We start from the raw sequence: 20,403 nt of genomic DNA, 5'->3' as shown, positions 1-20,403 counted from the left end.
GATTACAGTCATCCCGCTGAGCCAGATGATTGGCTAATTCATCCAACAATTGTATTTTGGGGAGCTACTCTGTGCCAGGCACTCTTGTGGGTGCTGGGGTGTCTAGAGATGCAAACCTGACCAACGAGGTCCTCACCCCCTTGCAGCTCACATTCTACTGGGAGATAGGGATGATGAACAGTGGGCACCTGGGCGGCTCAGTCGTTAAGCGTCTGCCTTCGGCTCAGGTCGTGATCCCAGGATCCTGGGATCAAGCCCCACATCAGGCTCCCTGCTCGGCGGGGGGCCTGCTTCTTCCTCTGCCTGCCGCCCCCCCACTTGTGCTCTCTCTGTGTCAAAAAATTTAAAAAAAGATGAAAAAAATCTTTTTAAAAGATGATGAATGGGAAAAAAATTAAAAAGGCACTTCCAAGGACACCTGGGTGGTGAAGTTCATTGAGCGCCTGACTCTTGGTTTTGGCTCAGGTCCTGATCTCACTGTAGTGAGATGGAGCCCCACATCAGGCTCCACCCTGAGCCCAGAGTCTGCTTGAGATTCTCTCTCTCTGTCTCTCCCTCTGCCCCTTCCACTCGTGTTCTCTCTCTCTCAAATAAGTAAATCTTAAAAAAAAAAGAAAAAGTTGTCTTCAGAGACGGGGAAGTGCTGTCGGAAGCTAAGGCAAGGTGGCGAGACAGGAGTGGCAGGTGGTCAGGAAAGGCCCCTTGGGGGAGGTGACATTGGAGCTGAGCCCCAAGTGACAGACCCAGCCGTGCCACATTCAGAGCCACCCTGATAAAAGGGGGGACAGGCAGGTGAGCGGCAGTGAGCGAACACAGAGCATCGGCAGGCAGATAAAGAAGGTGGATTTTACTGGAATGGATTTGGGGCTTTGAGCCCAGCTAGAGTTGCGGGTCACCCTGTGTATTATGATTCCATGCATCAGCATCCCCTGGGGGGGCCTGTTATTACACAGATGCTGGGTCCCCCTTTTAGTTTCTGATTCCGTCAGTTTTGGGGTGGGGGGCAGGATGTTGCATTTCTAACCAGCTCCAAGGGAGGCTGATGCTCCTGGTCTGGGAACCACTTTGAGAACCACTGGAGTGTTGTAACGACCTCTTAACCTGCCTGTCTCACCAGGGAGGCTCCTCCGGAAACCTCCGGAAGGCAGGATGACATCGTGTGCGTTGTCGTGCCCCCAGTGCTTGGTGGTTTAGCAGGGGCTCAATAAATGCTCATGATTCATGAATGAATGAGGGCGTGGATCACCAGGAGCAGCAAATACATGCAAAACCCTTAGAACGGAACAAGCACTATGTAACTGTATTAGGGTTCTCCAGAGAAACAGAACCGATAGGATGTGTGTGTATATGTGTGTGTATACATATACATATATAAAGAGATTTATTTTTTTTTGAAGATTTTATTTATTTATTTGCAGAGAGAGACACAGCGAGAGAGGGAACACAAGCAGGGGGAGTGGGAGAGGGAGAAGCAGGCTTCCAGTGGAGCAGGGAGCCCAATGTGGGGCTCGATCCCAGGACCCTGAGATCACGACCTGACCCGAAGGCAGACGCCCAACGACTGAGCCACCCAGGCGCCCCTATATAAAGAGATTTATTATAAGGAGTTGGTTCACATGATTATGGAGGCTGGTGAGTCCCGAGATCTGCAGGGTACATCAGCAAGCTGGAGACTCAGAGGAGCCAATGGGGTAGTTACTGTGTGAAGGCCCGCTGGCTGGAGACCTAGGAGAGCTGAAGTTTCCATTTGAGACCACAAATAAGAAAAAGTCAATGTCTCAGTTCCAAGGCAGCCTGTTAGGAAGGATTCTCTGTTACTGGGGCTAGGGTCAGTCCTCTCATCTTCAGGCCTTCGACTGTTTGAATGAGGCCCACCCGCATGAGGGAGGACAATCTGCTTTCCTCAGTCTTCAGATTTAAATGCCCATCTCATCCCAGAACACCCTCACGGATATACCCAGAATAACGTTTGACCAAGTATCTGGACACCCCCTAGCCCCATCAAGTTGGCACATAAAATTAATCATCACAGTATATGTGTTTGTTTCAAATGCACGCAAAGGATTTTCACCTCTGATAGGGGTTGCACAGGGGCAGGAGGAGTTAGGGATGTGCTGGCAAACAGAGGAGTCCTCATTTTTCTGGCCCCCAGGAGTCCAGGCCTTGCCAGGCGTCTGAGCCACAAGCCCCTCCAGTCGAATCAGAAAGATCAGCAGGTGCCAGGAGGGCTCTCCCTCCGCACCCTGCCCCCAGCCAGTACAGCCCCAGGGCCGCCGCCCCCAGCACGGGGTTTGCTGCACTCAGCACTTCCCCAGCCCCATCTTGAACACATTAGCCACCCTATTCATGCTGGCTGCAGGAGATTACATTTTCCATGGAGAGAGAGGGAGAGGAAAAAACCTCAGTAAAGGAATAGTCTCTCCTTTGTTCCGCTGAGCTCTCTGCTCTTCAAGTGGACCTCCCTCCCTGATGCCCCTATCCGATTTCAGGGAAGGAAAATGGAGCCAAGAAAACAATGGAGCCAAGGGCCTGGGTGGGTGTGAGTGGAGTAGGGGTGCTGGGAGAGAGGAGCAGGTGAGGGAGGGACCCGGATGGGTGGGAGAGGAGGAGGGAAGAGGCCCCTGGAGGATAGGCCCAGCTGGCTCCAGGGGGGCAGCCCCTCTCCACGCTGGGCCTTCTGAACTGGCCACTCTTTCACAATGGTGGGAAGAGCACTGGACTTGGAGTCCCAGTGTCTCTCCACAGCCTTGTCACATCATCTTCTGAGCCTCAGATACTAACTGCCCTTCCAGCCTCAAAACGGTTCTGGTGATCAAAATCAAGTGCAATTCAACGACACCAAAAGGGATTCATGAAAATGAAAAAAATAATGAACGATAGTCGGATTTCCTAGGATGCGAGGGCCGGGTCTGGCAGAGAGGGGCAAAGAGGCTACCCGGGGAGAAGATGAAACCCCACATCCTGCCTTTCGCCAGCAGTTTGTGCAGACCCCTGGGCTCAGGACCTCCTCGGAGGGCAGGCCCATCAGTTGGAAGTTTTCTCTTTCCTTCCCCAAGACTCTGATGGCCTTTTTGTGCCTATGGCTACTGCTGACCCCATTTGCTGGGGAGCTAAGTTGTTCATACCCACCTCCCCAGACTCAGCAGGTAAAAGGCTGAGCTGAGCCTAGAGCCCCAGTCCCTGCCCCCATGCTTTCCACCCTCCCAGCTTGGGGGGACCATTGCCCTGGGAATCAGGATGCCATGCACCGTGCACTCTGAGACCTCAGACATAGGACTTCCCTGCTCTGGCTTCCGATGACTCACTGCCATGTCGTGAGGCTGACCCAAGGAACCTCTCGGTTTCCTCTCAGCTCCGATGGCCTGCCCGGCCAATTACCAGGTAACCAGAAACCCCAGGAGTGCAGAGCTCCCTGTCCAAGGAGCTGTTATAAGAGTGATGCACATAGAACAAAAGAATTTCTGTTCCCACAAGGCTGGACCAGGGGACGGTTTTATGCATTCAGCTAAACAACCAGAGAAATAATTATCATGGTGTCTGTGAATCCACCCACCACTCACAACAAAGTAAGTCTATGCCCCAGATGGAGCAGGAGCTGCAGGGTAGGAATCCGCTCCTCTCTCATTGGTCTTGGATGTCAGATTCCTCTTACAGCATGGTAATATATGGAATTTCTAAGGGTAATTTTAACTATGTGGGTTTTTTGGACTTACACACTCCAGTTAGATGTCTGTGGTTATAAATACCTGAAAACTCAACCCAAACAGGTTTATATGTAAAAAGTAGTTATTGCTTCAGGTAGAGTTTGATCTGGGGGCTTACAGTATCATCAGGACTTCAGCTCCTTCTCTTAATGCTTCTCTCAGACCTCCCTCTGTCCATGCATCAGCTCGCAACTCTCGTTGCCACAAGGTGGCTGCCGGCAATTCCACGGCTTACATCTACATATGGCATCCAGAGAAAAGAAACTACTTTGGTCCCTGAGTCCCAAGCAAAAGTCCCGAGATTCACTCTGATGGGGGTGACCCTGACTTAATCACTGCAGCCGGGGGAAAAACTTGGCCTCGCCTGAGGTATGTGCTCAGTCCCTAGAACTGGGAATGGAGCCAGGTTCCCTGGATCCCCAAACAAAAACGAGGACTGTGGGAAGAGAGACATGGGACCCAGGAAAGCAAGCAACACTGACTCTAAATGGAAGCTGGATCACTTCTTTGCACAGAAAATACTCCATTTCTCAGTAACCCTTTTTCTGGGCCCTGAACTTGGGGCTCCTCTTAGATCTGAGGCAAAGCCAAAAGCTCCTGAAGCCACTGCTGCAGCTCTGGACCATCAACCAGAAGGCCAGAGAAACCGATAGATACCTTTTTATTGAGGGCCTTCCAGACCACCCAGTGCTAGTCCTGGCAGCAAGGCCAGATGAGAAAATCTCAGCCTTCAAGGAATTATGATAAACTACTGACCACAGCAGACAACAGAGATTACATGCTAGTTCATGTGGGAAAGCGTGGGGGTAATCAGGGAGGACTTCCTGGAGTAGGTGGGAATTTTGCTGGATCTTAAAGGGATGGTGTCCAAGGTGGGATGTGCACACCACCAGGCATGGGTAAGACAGTATACTTGGGGCACAGAAATAAAATGATTCAAGTTCTATTTAAGTTTATATTTTATCTGAAAAAAAAAACCATTACTGATATTTAAGATACGACTAACAGTTTCACACTAGTATAATTTACATATAAATTTATACACACTGGAGGTCCATGTTACCTTTTTTTCTGATAAGAGCATGCATTTGAAAAGGTTCAGACGCTAAAATTGTCTTGACGGATGGAGCCAAGGATAAGCTGAGGTCAGGATGAGTTCCCATGGGGCCCTGTTGGAGAGGGTGTGAGGTACAGAGCCAGGGCCCCTTGTCTTAGCCTGTGACCTGCTGGGAGCCAAGGAGCCAGGCACCCAGCGGGGCCACCCCTGTCTTCCTCAGGTGGCCTTCTCTCCAGAGAGCCTCCTCCCTTGGCAAGGTCCTGCTTCTATAGAAGGCAGCCACCAGGGAGGGGTCCCACAGGGCTGTGGCTGAAGCCTGCCGCAAATTCTCCCATCCGCAGCAGCCCTGCTCCCGGAAGAATGCCGGGAGCCCACAGCCAGTGAGTCACAGCACACGGCCCATGGAAAGGGCCTGATGCTCGCCATGACCTTTGGGGTTTGTCTTGCTGTCTGGTGCCCACACCACAGGGACTGGTGTTGTCCTGCCCCCAGAGGCACGGCAAGCCTGAGGCCGCAGATGGCTATATAAGGCTGAGGCCACAGGGGATGGCCAGGGCTGCCAGACCCCAGGAGCCATTTGGCTGGTTTCGGTGGTGACGCAAACATTTTCCCTGGGCTTGGGCAGTTACCCCCTCGCAGTGAGATTGAATCACATCCTCAAAACCTCAAGCCTGACAGGCGCACGTAACGGCAAGACTCGAGAATGGTAAAGAAGGCTGACCCAGGCCCTCACTGCATGGCAAAGAAATATTTGGGGCAACACAGACAAAGCTGTCCGAGGAGAACCAGTCCTGGCTCTGCCACAGACAGATTGGGGGGCCTGGGTCAGCTCCCCTCTTGGGGCCTCAGCTTCTGCATCTGTAATATGGGGACAGTATGCCCTGTCCTGCCACCTCATGAGATGCCAATGTCCCCCAGGGAAATCGGGTCTGGAGAATGGAGATGGGAGGTAGGGGCTGGCCCTTGTTCTTTGAAAAGGACCACACCTGGTCTTGAGGCAAGTTTGGGGTCACAATGACTTGGTGGATTTAACTGCCAGATTGTTACATGCTGGACATTGCCAGACCACATGACCTTAGTCTTTCTGCATAGGTTACTTAGAGACAGCCCCTCTGTTTCTGGATGACTTTTGACATCTGTGACTTTGCACAGAGATAGTACGGGGGTTGATAACCCCATTTCACAGCTAAGAAAACCAAGGTCTGGAAAGTCCAATGATCTCTCAAGACCACACAGACCACAGTCCCTCCAATCTCAGCCCAAAGGCCTCTCCCTGTGTTGGGGGCCCCATCAAGTAGGCCGCTGAGGCCTCAGAGTTCCACTCCATAAAATGGGCAGAGTTGTGAGGAGTCCACCTTATCAGGCTGCTGGGGTGTTTTCTAGAAGACACATGGAGGCAGGTTTTCTAGCAGATGGCCATGGTTTTTCTGACCTAGAACCTGCTGCACCTAGTTCTCCCAGAGGCACCCTATGAGGTGTTCCTCAAAAGCATTCTTTCTAGCAAGCACTCACCAGCAGGTGGTGGGGCCCTGGAGGAAACATCCCTTTGGAGACTGGGTCACATATCAGGTTGACCTTGAAAACTAGAGCAGCCAGAAAAGCAAGCTTGGAGCCCAAGGTTCACTTGCTAATAGTTCCTTCTCTCCTGCCCTCCTTGCCCATCTCCCTCCCTCCCTCCCTCCCCCTCTCTCTCTCCTTCTCTCCCTCTCTCTCCCCAACCCCCTTGCTGAAAAGAATGGAGCAGCCTTGACCACACAATCGCTCACAGAATTAAGTAGCCAAAAATCACGTCGTCTAGACAAACAGATTTTATGGGTCCAATTAATTCCTGCTGGTCAAAAATAGGCATGCTTAATAAGCGGATATATTTAGAATCTGTCATTATCTTGTTCCCAGGGGAGAAAGCTCAGCTCTTATTTCATAAACTCTAATTTCAAACAGAACTCTGTTAACCACCCACTTCATACCTCTCGCACTTCCCTGAGAGCAGAGAGAGGTGGGCAGGAGCGGGGGCCGGGGGCAATCTGACCACAAGAAGCTACTGGAGTCCTGGGTAGCCTGAACCTCCCAGCCTGTCCTCTCTCAGCCATCAGAAGTCAGAAGACACGATTGCTTCTTTGGGCAAGTAAGGTCACAAAGCCTAGGCTCAAGGCGGAGGCCCCAGCTGGGTGCCTGCCCCTGGCCACGCTCTAGCCACACTGGCTGCCTCGCCCACCTTGAGCAAAGATTTAGTGGCTTGGGAGGCAGCCACGAATGACCACTAGGCACCATGCCCCCCAGCCCCTGGGTCCCCAGCAGAAAGACTGTCACGTACGGTGAGGAATGAGGCCCTCCACAGGTCCTAACACATGACCAAGACTCTATGGCTCCCAAACCATCATTCCTCTGTCTGAATGACCACCACTACCACCCTCCCACTGTTTGACGGACTCATCCTCATCCGTTAAGACCCGGGCCAACCACACCTCCCCCATGACGTCTGCCCTGCTCTCTTCTCCCAGGGGCTAACCTCCATCCCATTTATAGTAGAACCCACGTGGTCTTCATCTCTGTATCTCTAGATCTTGGCAAGGGCCCAGAGTAGGTCACAGGCCCCATGACTTTGTGCCAAACAGCTGGTGTCCCTCTCCCTGGGAGACACAGTTCTGAGTTGGAGGGTCTGCACACGGCTGCCCCTCAGCATTTCCTCTCTCCTTCCTCACCCCATCTTCCCCTCCGTACCGCCCTCCCCATTCCCATCCTCTGCCAGGAAGAAGCACCTCCTCCGGGCGTCTTTACTTGTCTTCTTTTCCTTCCCAGGCTAGTCGTGGGTGCTCCATTGGAAACCAACGGCCACCAGAAGACGGGAGACGTGTACAAGTGTCCAGTGACCCATGGGAACTGCACCAAGCTCAACCTGGGTAACGTGAGCCTCTGGTCTCCCCACAGTGAGGCCAACCACCGTCTAGGGCGGGACAGACTTTAAAGCACATCCATGCCCACAGTCACACTGGCTTCTCCCACTCACACTGGGGTCGCTGCCCCCATTTTACAGATGAGCAAGCTGAGGCCAGAGAGAGGAAGCCACTTTCTCAGAGTCACACCAGCTTGTCAGGGGCCAGCCAGGATTCAAACCTTGGCCTCCAGTGTACCCGGCCGTTGCTCTTTCCGACTCCCTCACTGCCCCTCAACGCAAGGCTTTCTCTCCCAGAGGGAGAAAGACATTTCCTGTCTTCTTTCCAGTTTTGAAGTAGTAACAATAACGAATATTCATATATCTTCTATAATGTTCCCTATGTGCCCGGCACTGGTTTAAGCACTTTTAGGGATTTTTGACTCATTTAATCCCCTCGACGAGCATTCGAGATTTAAGGTAACAAAGCAGGGAATGGCAGCAGGGGGAGGTGAGGGCACCTGTTGAGAGTCCCCTAGGTGAGAAGTAGCAAGGCCGAGGTTCCAATCCAGGCAGCCCTCAGCCACCCTGCCATCAGTGAGCAGCATGGCCTTCCAGAAATGAAGGCGTTGTCCTCACCCAAGAGCCCTGCAGGACCCGTGTCTGTGTATGCATGTGCGCATGTGTGCACATCCTTGTGCATCTGTGAAAACACCCATGTTAATCCTCTAAAGCACTTCCACTCTGTCCTGAACGTCCGACCATGGCTTTGCTTTCAGAAGGGAGCGAAAGTTCCATTTGGGCTGAGATGCTGCCATCTCAGTCCTGCCGCTAAGGCTTGCCTTCCCCAGAGCCAGGACCCTTGGCCTCCCCACCTTCTAGGAAGGCAGCCTCTGGCCCCCAGCAGCCAGTCGAGGGGTGGGGCTCCCTGGGGAGGTGAAGCCGGCGGGGCGGGCCTGGTGGGGGAGGTGGCAGAGCTTCAACAGATAAGCAGATGGACACAAAGGCCTGCATCAAAGAGAAAGCCCAAGAACCCAGATCCCCAGGGCGGCCAGCTGTCCCATCACATGGTGCCGGACGCTCCCGCTGTCCACATCTGCGTCAGCACCATGGGTGGGAAGTTCAAACCCCTAGCACAGCCGGGGCCCAGACCTTAGTAAGGAAACAGTCTGGGGGGAGGCAGGAGCCTCGCTGGTGGCTCACAGAACCCAGTCACCACCACCCTGAAGGCACAGGCTTCTGAAACAAGCCCAACTGGGTTTCTCCTTCCAGCTGAACAGTTTCTGCGCTGTGTGTCCATAGGGAGTTCACATCCTGTCTCTGAGCCTCGGTTCGCTCATGTGTAAAGTGAGGAGGGTGGACTCGATGACCCTAGGATCTATTCCAGGTCTAATATGTCCCCAAATTTTACTAAGAACCTAGTATGTGCCAAGCACTGTGCTAGTTTCTGGGGATACAGCAGGGCACAGGAAGCCAAGGGCTCTCCTGGGAGAGGACAATAAGCAAGCAGACAAACTAGAAATTGGGTAGAGATAGACAGGCATACTGCTACAGGCAGGGAGAAATGCTGTGTGATCAACCACAAAGCTACGAGAGGAGAGGCTGGGTAGGGAGGCGGTGGGGAGGGGATTCTACCTTAGTAAGGTGGTCAGGGGAGGCCTCCTTAAGCAGGTAACATTTGAGCAAAGGTCTGATGGCAAGGAGTCAGGTGGGGCCAGAGCATGCCAGGCAGTGGGAGAGCACGTGCAAAGGCCCTGAGGTGGGAATGAGCTTACTCTGAAAGAAGGGCCACGCAGCTGGGGCAGAGGGAGCGAGGAGGGGGTGGGAGGGGTGAGTACTGGGCTCAAGCTAAGGCCGCTGAGAGAAGCTCCTGGTCCAGGTGGGGACATAGACACATGAACTCATCATTTAGTTTCCTCTACTGCTCTAATTTCCAGTGTGGATCCTATTTCCCTCCAAAGGAGGAGGAGCCCCTGCTGGCAGTGAGAGCCATGAAGCCATCAGACCCTGGAAAACATTCCCAAACTGGGGCATAAGCTGGGAGGTGGTGGGCAGCAGAGTGAGTCAGGGCAGAAGAAAAGAACCGATCAGGAAGCCCTTCATTTGAGGACTGTTTCTTTCCCTGCCACCAAGGAGAAAGTGTAGGGCAGGAAGACCATCTGTCAGTTTATCTCCACAGTGGAAAACGCAGGGCTGGGAAACCTGACTCTTGGGTTTTCCTATGGCCTTTCCAGGCTGTGAGCCTCACCAAGCCAGGAATGTTCTTTCTTCTCTCTCCAGGGAAGGCTGAATGGGTGGCACACACTCATCAGTGTGAAAAAGCCTGTCACTGGCACTTTCTTCCCAACACCTGGATGAAGTCGGGGTTTTAACGAAGGGCAGAGGCTCAGGCAGAGGATGTGATTCTGGAAGGCAGCTTCCGTGTGAGGAAGGGCTTGTGCCACACAGTCCTCAAACAGACCCACTGAAAAAGATGCTAGTCTCTCCTGCTCAGAGAGGGGCAGACCGAACCCGAGAGGGTAGTGACTGCCCCAAGTCCACAAGGCCTGTATGCAGCAAAAGCAGGATGTGAGCTTTAGTCTCCCCTACCATGCTCATCGGCTTCTGGGTCAGCAATCTGACTAAAAACTTTGGTCACTGAGACCAGGGGGAAGGAAATGGTACACAGTGAGGTGAGGTGAGGTGAGGTGAGGTGAAGTGAGGTGAAGTGAGGTGAGGTGAGGTGAGGTGAGGTGAGGTGAGGTGAGGTAGAGTGAGGTGGGGTGGGATGAGGTGAGGTGAGGTGAGGTGAGGTAAGGTGAGGTGGGGTGCGTGCCCCTGACACAAACAGAGGGCAGAAGTCTCCAAGCTGCTGAGGGGTGGGGGTCAGGGCTTAGAGCTTCCTCTCCAGATTTCTCACTACCACCCCACTGCCACCACCGCCCTGCCATCAGACAGGACAGCTCAGGATGGAATGGTGCACAGCCTGGACTCACGCCCCCACTCTCTCATCTACCAGCAACTGACCTCCTAGAAGTCACTAACCCTCTCTGCATCTCCATTTTCTCGTCTGTGAAATGGGAATGTTGACTCCTGGGCCTCCCAGGACCGAGAGGGGGTCCTGGGAGGGCACATGAGGGCAGTATTTTGTAAATGATATAGGCATTGTAAAAACACAATGTTATCACTAATCTTTTCTCTCTGGCTTCTTTGGACAGACAAAAACAAAACAACCCCAGTCACTCACAGTCTCCAGCCAAGAGGGGCTGGATTTCAAAAGAAGCCTTACTACCAACTGAGGGAACCCAGAGAGAAAAAACAACCAACGCAGCTGTCCCCACCCCCAGCCCACAGCACAGTGGGGCGTCACATGCCCGGCCCCAGGCCCCTCTTCAAACTGACAGCCACCACCGAAGCTATATGCAAACCATTCTCAGTGGAGGCCACCCAAGTCCTTGGAAGTCGGCAGGGAAGACATCTACTTGCCCCTCACAGTACAGGAAGATTGACCTGCTCTGCATTTAATGAAATGCCTGGCTCACTTCCCCCTGAAATTCTACGCCCTGCCACATGCCCACACACGTGTGTACACCCCAACGCGCATCCACTGACACACCAGCGCACCTCTGGGGAAGTCAAGCTTGCTTCCTTCCCTTCAGTGGCCTGGTGGCATGATTTTGTCAAACCTTCACAGAATCTTTTTGAGCCATTCTAATCTGCCCCAGCCCTCTCCTGACACTCAGCTGGCTGATAGTGATCCTGCTCCTAATCAGTTCTCTTGACAGCCAACCACAGAAGGATGTTCTCGCAAGACCTCACACACCTGTAGAGAGCTCTTGCTGTCCTGGGAGAGAATTGGTTATCGCGTGTCAGTTTATCAGATGAGCAGAGAGCCAGGGTCACGGGAGGACCCAGACTACTAAGTTTTGATGGCAGACTGGCTTGAAGGAAAATGTGGAGGGGACGCTGCCTAGAGGAAACCAGCCGACGTCAGGCGTTCTGAAAGCTGCAGGACGGGACACATGAGGAATGCCAGGGACCAGTCAGATGTCTGGAGAAGTAAAAACGCTGGACTGGGCAATACTTTGCCTAGTGCTTGCTGTGTGACCTTGAACAGGTTGCTTGGCCTCTCTGAGACTCAGTTTCCTCATCACACAGGGAACTATGAGGAAGTAACTAAGACCATGTCTGGGCAAGACCTTAGTATAGCATGGAGGGCTGCCTGGACGTGCAGGCGATCGAGGGCTCCAGAGGGGCAGGGAGAATCAGGAAGGACTCTGGTGGCTGACAGCTGCAGGGGGCTCTGGGTCAGGGTGGGCGGTGGGGGTGGGGGAGGGGCTGCCGGCTAAGTTTCTCCCTCCCACCGCAGGAAGGGTCACTCTGTCCAACGTGTCTGAGCGGAAGGACAATATGCGCCTCGGCCTGAGCCTGGCCACCAACCCCAAGGACAACAGCTTCCTGGTAAGAGCCACCCACCCCACCCTCTCTCCCCATCCCCACCCCTCTTGCCCCACAGACCCTCTGCTTGGGGCCAGGAGAGGCAGGGGGTGAGTCACCGTGTCCTTACACACTCACATGCTGTCCACACGCTCAGGGAGCAGCTCTGCCCCAGACTTCCTGCCTGTACCATTCTGCCAGCGTACCCTCAGCTTTTGAGGGGGACAGCCCCGGCAGGAAAACATATTGAGCTCTTTTGTATGCACACCTTGGGGATGCAGGATGGACAGCCTGAAAGGAACAGGAATAGAGACAGCCAACGGTGTGAAGGGAGCCCATCCCTCCTTCTGGAGAGCCAAATTTCTGAGGCGGGGGGGTGGGAGAGGGCGCGAATCTCTGCTCCAGGTTCGGTCAAAGAAACAGGACACACCACACACCCTAGGAAGTCTCTGAAGGGAAGCCGTAAGTGAGAGAACACAGATTTACGACAACTGAGGGAAGAGATACAGAGCGCCGGGCCCCCCGGACTGTGCAGGGTTAGATGGGAAGGCTTTCTGGGGGAGGTTTTTTGTTTTTTGTTTTTTAAGGATTTTATTTATTTATTTATTTATTTGACAGAGAGAGATAGCGAGAGCAGGAACACAAGCAAGGGTAGCAGGAGAGGGAGAAGCAGGTTTCCAGCCGAGCAGGGAGCCCGATGCGGGGCTCGATCCCAGGACCCTGGGATCATGACCCCCGCCGAAGGCAGACGCTTAACGACTGAGCCACCCAGGCACCCCTCTGGGGGAGGTTTTTAATTTGCTTTTCAAGAAGAGACAGTGGGTCTTAGCAGGGAAGAGAGAGGAGAGGTATTTGTGCTGAAGTGGTAGGGACATTTATTCATTTCAACACTGATGCTTTAAGCCCTTACGATGTGCTGAGCGCAATGCCAGACACTGGGGATTCAGCAGTCAACAGAGCACCTGCCCCCCTAAGGTTTCAGTTCTGGTGGGGGGAGAGCTGAGAAGCCAACGAGGAGCATAAACATGACGTTGGGGCAGGAAGGCCTGTCATCAGAGGTCTCTGCACCCTGCACGCAGCAAGTGCGGGTGGCATCATGGCAGGCGCTGCCTGCTCCTTGCCACCATGGGTTGGGCAATGCTGGAGATTCAAAACAGGATCCAGCTGGGACAGATAGTTCTAGAGACAGCTACAGGAGAGGAATTCAGAGAAGCATTACCCCAGAAAGCCCAATAAAATGAGCCACTCGTTTTAAGATGGGAGGGCTTGTGTCGCTCTTTGTTCTTACCCAACAATATGTTTCTGTGGACAGATGGGACATTCAGGGTGTGGAGCACCAGACACCAGGACAACGAGATGAGTGGGATGCTCAGGGGCTATGGAGAGCATAGTGGCCCCACCGGGGAAAGTCCAGAGGTGCCTCAGTGTGTGGTCAGCCCATAGCCCTTCATCATCCCAACCACGGGCAAACGGGACCCTGGGTCTTGTCCACACACAGACCTGTCAGGGGCTTTTTTGCTATTCCCTTTTCCTTCTGAGGCTCCTTATCATGTTCCTACCAAATTGATTTCATCTACTTCACAAGGTGGATGAAGGCCCAAGAAGGATTGTGTGATACACCCTCTGGGGTTTCCGTGGGTTGGTTAAGTCCCTGGTTTATAAATGGCAACTTTTGTTCACTCATTCACTCATCCATTCATCCATTCACTCATCAGTCCATCCCCCAACCAATTGTTTATCTCTCCATTCATCTGTTCATCCACCCATTCACTCATCCTTCCACCCATCCCTTCCTACACCCATCCATCATCCATTATCCATCATCCATCCATTCAGGCATCCATCCATTATCCATCATCCAACCACCCATCGATCCATCATCTATCCACCCATCCATCCATCATCTATCAATCTATGTATCCATCATCCATCCTTCCACCCATCCACTCACCCATCCATCATCCATCCATCTATCCATCCACCCACTCATCCATCCATTATCTATCCATCCACCCATCCATCATCCATCCATCTATCCATCCATCATCTATCCATCTATCCATCCATCCATCCATCATCCATCCATCTATCCATCCATCTATCATCATCCATCCACCCACCCACTCATCCATCCATTATCTATCCATCCATCCATCCATCATCCATCCATCTATCCATCCACCCATCCGTACACCCACCCATCTATCCATCCATCATCTATCCATCYATCCATCCATCCATCCATCCATCATCCATCCATCTATCCCTCCAGCCATCATCCACCATCTGCCTTCCTTTATTCTCCCCCTACTTCCAGAAATAATTTACTGCAGCTTCAACAAAGAACATAGATAAAACAAAACCCTTAAAATCTGACTAAAAAAGAAAGCTAATTAAAGAAAGAAATTAAGAAATGGAATAATTATTTTTCCAGACCAAAGGAAATTACAGCACAAAATTTAGTCCCAGGTTTCCTGGCAGCAAGACAAAAATGGAGGCATGTGGCTGGGCTTTCATTTTTAATGATCCTGACCCTGAGGGGGACTCATTACTCAATCTTTAAATGAGAAGCTGACATCAATGTGTTTGGTAACAAATTTCAGAGAAGGAGCAGAAACATTCTTTTTTTTTTTTTTCCCCAGTAAGAGGCCTGGGTATATTGTTGGAACCCAGTCCTGGAAGTTTTCCCAGTAAGGACCTTCAGGTGACCTCTTCAGACAGAGAGGTTCTTCTAGTGACCTTGAAGGTTCCACTCCCATGGATGATGCTGCGTGGTGGGTAGGGTGGGCAGGAAGGGTAAAGGAGAGTCACAACTCTAAGTGATGGGATAGAGAATGGGACCCTTGAAATGCAACAAAGGAGGACTCTAAGATTAGTTTTTCTCCATTCCATCTGAAGCAAGAGAACTAGAACACATTAGCGCAAGAAAGAATTCAGTTAGACTCCAAGAAGGCTCTAAATCCTTGGAGTACCAATACTCAGATAGAGGATGTCTGTCTTAGGTCATGGAGGTTGGGCTGGGCTAAAGGCTGTTGGGTCTGGACCCTCCCGGAGACACCCCCCCCCCCACTGACTAGGGGTCTGCCCTGTGCTTCACAGGCCTGCAGCCCCCTCTGGTCTCACGAGTGTGGGAGTTCCTACTACACCACAGGGATGTGTTCGAGAGTCAACTCCAACTTCAGGTTCTCCAAGACAGTGGCCCCAGCTCTCCAAAGTAAGTAGCTTCAAATCTGCAGACCCATGCTGAGTGGCCAATGGTCATGGAAGGCTCTGCGCTCTGATCCCTGCCACCCTGCAGCTACGAAGCAGCACCTGGACTTGAGCCCCGCCCTGCTCCAGAACCTGTGGGTTACCCCACAACAGAGTGTTGGTGGGAAGCCAGTGAGCTGAGGTTATGAAGACAATCTTGGCAGGCAGAGAGGCTCACTGCAAACCCACTGTGAGTGAGGAAGAGGTTGCTGGGCCACCAAGTAGAGCAGCAAGCCATGCTCAGCCCAATTGTGGGGACCTTGTTCACTTAGACTACAATGTGAATGGTGCCCTCTGATGTTACGTGATGCAGTTGCCTTGTAGGTGGAAAGCCAAGGAAAACAGAAATATCCCTGGTAACGGCCCCCGCTAACTGGTGTTCCTGGATATCAGGAAGCTCTGCTCAGCTTGCCCAGAGCCTCATGGAACACAAAACCTCCCACTCACTCCCCACCCGCCAAGAAAATCTGGAGAAATAGTGTTCAGACCTTGTCTCCCGCAAGCCCAGACTACTTGGCTCCGAGCCTCACTATTTCCTCTGGGCTGAATACCGTCACCCAAGCAGCTGCTAACCCGTTTTATTGAGGGTGAGGGGATTAGCACCTCTGGCGGGGGTGGCGGGGGGTGGGGGGGCGGACAGCAGCACAGCAGGGGCTAGAAAGTGGTCCTTTTAAGGGTGAGGAGGAGGTGTTGATTCTATGCTCACAAAGTGGCCAAGGGAAAGGCGGTGCTGTGGCTGGCAAGTTCGGTCACATGAGGTGTGAATGGGGAAACTCACCCCAGGCCAACAAATGACCATCTAAGCCTCCAGGAACTCCTCTGCTGGAGGCCTGCTCACTGGTCCACCAGCAGCAGTGGTGGACCCCAGGGCACCCCCTCTGGAGGATCTAACTCAGTAGGTCTGGGACAAGCCCCAGGGTGTATGTACGTGGGAGTGAGTGTGTGTGTGTGTGTGTGTGTGTGTGTGTGTGTGTGTGTTCCCTGGAGTGTTCAGTCCTGTTTAGGAACCACAGATCTAAAGCAAAGTTCTTCCCAAGATGCTTTAAAAAAAAAAAGTGAAATCGCAAGAAAGGAATCAGCAGTAATATATGCGTTCTCATAATAAAGGTGGCTTAAAAATAAAAGAAACCTGGTTCCTACCACTGGATTAGGAAGTCCCCCTAACTAAGGAGTTTCCGTCTCGGTCACGTCCATGGCTGCCCGCACCATACAGCTGGCGGCAGGCATTAAGCTAAACCAGGCTGGAAAAGGACAAAGCTATCTGGCTGTGTTAGCCCAGAGGAATTGAGCCATCATATGCTGCACACAGCATGCAGGTGGGACGAGAATGTCTACATTCAAAGCCACCACCTTTTGTCTCTGGTGAGCACTGACTTCAACCAACTGCACCTTCATGACGCAGGAGTTACTGGAATGGTCAACACACAGAAGTCTCCTGCTGTTTTGCTATAAAGTAGATTTTACAACAGTGTGAAAAATCTCCAGTAGAAGTCAGCAGATACCCAATATTTCAATATGATATAATCTAATATAGTATGTATATATCATATCATACTGGGACATCTAATTTCAAAGCAACCCTAACCGTTCACCAATAGACAAAAGTTACTTAGATTTTAAAAGAAGATTGTTGCATTTGTTACGGTACCAATGTTTCTTTGTTGGTTTTTATCGTTCATTTTAACTTGGTATTAATATTATAAGACTATAGAGAAACCTTTACGCTCAGAGCAGAAATAAAGGCACAGATACTTGACCTGACGATGTCATTGTCACATTAACAAAGTACTTTGCTTAAAAAATAAATAGGAAAAAAACATTTAAAAAAATAAGAGGATCCGCTAAGATTTCTTGGGCCCTGACTTTGTGCTCAGCCCTTTAGCAGCCTCGTTTCCTTGATTCCTCCTGGCAACCTTCTCCTATCCCCTCGCCTGTGTTTACAGCAGAGATAACAGGCACTGAGAGGTTAGGTGACTTGCCCAAGCTCACGTAGCCAATGCCCGGCAAAGCCGGGAATCAAACAGTCTGTTGCTGGATCCCTCATCTTAAGCCATCACCCCTTACTGCTCTCCTAAAAAGTGAAACTCATTCATTTGGGCTGAAAGCATTAGCCAGCTGATGGTAGGTTGGTCCCTGATGAAGAGCAGAGGGAGTCAGGGTGGATTTAAGCTTGGTTCAAATAGCCAGCACAGAGTGGCTGAGCAGAGCCAGGAATTCCTGGGCTCATCATTCATGTTGCACAAATGAACTACTAGCCCGGGGAATTACATGCATGCGACAGGGTCCTTCTTTTATTGCCCCCTGGACCCACACCTGGAGAATCAGAGACTGAAAGCGCTGAGTTACTGGGCAGCCATGACCGTGTCCCCACTTCCCAGGGTGCCAGACCTACATGGACATCGTCATTGTCCTGGATGGCTCCAACAGCATCTACCCCTGGGTGGAGGTTCAACATTTCCTCATCAACATCCTGAAGAAGTTCTACATCGGCCCTGGGCAGATCCAGGTGAGTGTCTCCCTCCTCCTCTGACCAGGGCTCCCCAAACCTATGGAAGACGCCGGCCTGGGCCGTGGAGGAGCATCTTTGCATGAGCTAATGAGGTGTAGGTGCAAGGGCCAGGCCCAGGCCCTGCAGCCCGGGACGCCCACCTCTGCTGGGTGCGTCCGGGGACAGTTCCGAGGAGGCCCCATTTCACCGGCCAAACCCGTCTTCTGGGATAGATGCCAACTATTAAGAAAAACTTTTCCTAGAGAGAGTAAGAAGGAAGGCAGGGAAGGTTGAGTGGATCCCTGCTGAGTGAGGCACGGGGGAGAATTAGACACACAGATCTTGAGAGACCGAGTGGGGGAGGGAGGGAGGACATAGCTACCAGCAGGTGTCCAAAACGCTGCTGGGCTAAAGAGGGGGTCGATTTATTCTGTATTGTTTTGGGCGGCCAAGTGAGGACTGACATTTAGAAGGTACAAGGTGGCAGATTACAAGTCATTCTAGGAAATTATTTTGTAACAATTAAAGCTGTTAAAAAGGCAGTGGGCTTTCTCAAGAAGTAATGACTTGCCCACAATGGGAAGATCATCTTTAGGGTCTCGTGCACGAAAGTCTGGCCTTAAAAAGGCACCAGGTAAACTTGGGGCCCATCCAACAGGAAGGTTTATCATTCCAGTCCTACTATAGGCCCTGAAGGTTTTTTGTTTATGTTGAGAGTATTAATACTGTCTATATCTTATCAACCTTGGCGATAAAAGATTCTCCTCCAAGTTTTCAGAAACCTTGGTTCCAGCCTTTGGTGAAAAATGCCATGGCCCTCCAGTCATTCTGCTCCTAATATTTTAGGCTTCAATCCTATGCTCAAGGAACATAATCTTTTGGGCCTTTCTTTATTTTTATTGTTTTTTGTTTTTTTGTTTTTAAAGGGAGAGAGTGCACAAGCTGGGAAGGGCAGAGGGAAAGGGAGAGAGAGAGAGTCCCAAGTAGGCTCCACACTCAGCACGGAGCCCAATGCGGGGCTCGATCCCACCCAACAGTCTCCCTTCTGGAGAGGCACCTTCCACCCGCCTCACCAAGCCACCCATTCATTCCTGGAGCTCTGCAGAACTTTGCAGAACGGCTTCCCTTCCCAGTGACTCTTCCTTGGGAAGGTCCCCCGCCCTCCACACTTGCCAACAGTTGCAGACAGAGAGATGACTCTGGGGAGCCTCACCGCCCATGGCCCAGCTTTCAGGGGTCCTCTCTCTTCTCTTGCAGGTTGGAGTTGTCCAGTACGGAGAAGACGTGGTGCATGAATTTCACCTCAATGACTACAGGTCTGTACGAGATGTGGTGGAAGCTGCCAGCCACATTGAGCAGAGAGGAGGAACGGAGACCCGGACGGCATTTGGCATCGAATTTGCTCGGTAAAAAAAAAAAAAAAAAAAAAAAAAAAAAAAAAATCCTAATAAAATAGAAATAATGATAATTTACTTAAATCTCAGATAACTTGTGCAGTTCTACATTACTGTGTAACAAACCTCCACAAAATTCCGTACCTTGAGACAATAATTTATTAATCTCTCCAGGTTCCGGGCTTGACTGGGCTTAGCTGGTCCATTCTCTCTGGGTCTCTCTCCTATGGGTGTAGTCTGGTGTGTCAGCTGGGGTTCTTGTCATCGGAGGGGTTGACTGGACTGGACATCCAAAATGGCACACTCATGAGCCTGGCAGTTGTCGCAGGCTGTTGGCTGGGAGCTCAGTGTGGGCTGGCGACCTGAGCACCCACACATGGCCATGTGGCTCGGTTTTCTTGTGGTGTAGCAGCCGGACTCTGAGAGGGAGCGTCCCAAGAGAGCTTTCCAAGAGGCCCCCACAGGAACTCTGAGACGGCCTTGACCTAGCCCCCAAAGTCCCAGATATAACTCTTGCCATATTCTATTGATCCAGCAAGTCATCAAGACCGGCCCAGGTTCAAGGGGAAGAGAACTTGATTCTGCCTCTTGATGGAGGAATGGCAAGGTCACATCACAGGAGAGCATTTGGAATGGGAGGTATTGTTACAACCAACTTTGGAAAATGCACTGTGCCACAGAGACCCAATAAAAAAGTGGATAGTTTCCATGAGGGCAGAATCTTCCGTGGAGTCTGTGTCATCAGTGGAGTGTGAGGACCATCGTTAAATATAACTCCTAACTCCCAAGGTTGTAGACTAACGAGACTGGCTCCTTAAAATCACACCAGTACCCACTCACCGTGAAAATGAATGTCGCCTCTAGACAGCGCCCTCACGGATGGCTCCGTGCTCACTCCAGTGACATGGCCGTTGCTCAGAACATTGTGCTCACCCCCACTGAAATCAAGAAGTGACTTTAGAAGCAATTCCCCAAGATCTTTTGAGCTGAGGCCTAAACCCCTAAGGTGACTACATCTAAGGCTAATGGATTTTAAATGTATAAATTCTACATCTACAAATATAAGCTCTGCTATGTCCATTGAGAGCGCAGGCCCATTTTCGTATAATCCCACCTCACATCGGATAAGTCAATGTGTTTAATAGAATTTAGCAGTAACGTGATTTCATGCGGTCAAACGATGAAGGTTTCTCCAACCTTACAACTCTTTATAATTAAGTTAC

At 51.5% G+C, this 20,403-nt stretch overlaps 1 protein-coding gene across 1 annotated transcript in view; it reads left to right on the top strand.

Annotated features, from left to right (window-relative positions):
- The window catches only part of ITGA11 (integrin subunit alpha 11), a 112,210-nt gene that overhangs the window by 43,968 nt on the left and 47,839 nt on the right, over nucleotides 1-20,403 (top strand). Inside the window, exons 3-7 of the mRNA XM_025884148.2 lie at nucleotides 7,561-7,661; nucleotides 11,982-12,073; nucleotides 15,149-15,263; nucleotides 17,677-17,804; nucleotides 19,044-19,192. Coding sequence (XP_025739933.1) covers nucleotides 7,561-7,661; nucleotides 11,982-12,073; nucleotides 15,149-15,263; nucleotides 17,677-17,804; nucleotides 19,044-19,192 — 585 coding nt within the window. The remainder of the gene's footprint in view (nucleotides 1-7,560; nucleotides 7,662-11,981; nucleotides 12,074-15,148; nucleotides 15,264-17,676; nucleotides 17,805-19,043; nucleotides 19,193-20,403) is intronic.

The sequence above is a fragment of the Callorhinus ursinus genome, unplaced genomic scaffold, assembly GCF_003265705.2.
Source record: "Callorhinus ursinus isolate GAN/ISIS: 27379988/994484 unplaced genomic scaffold, GSC_fseal_2.0 scaffold25, whole genome shotgun sequence".
Classification (NCBI taxonomy): Eukaryota; Metazoa; Chordata; class Mammalia; order Carnivora; family Otariidae; genus Callorhinus; species Callorhinus ursinus.
This window is presented reverse-complemented; position numbering and strand designations above follow the sequence as displayed.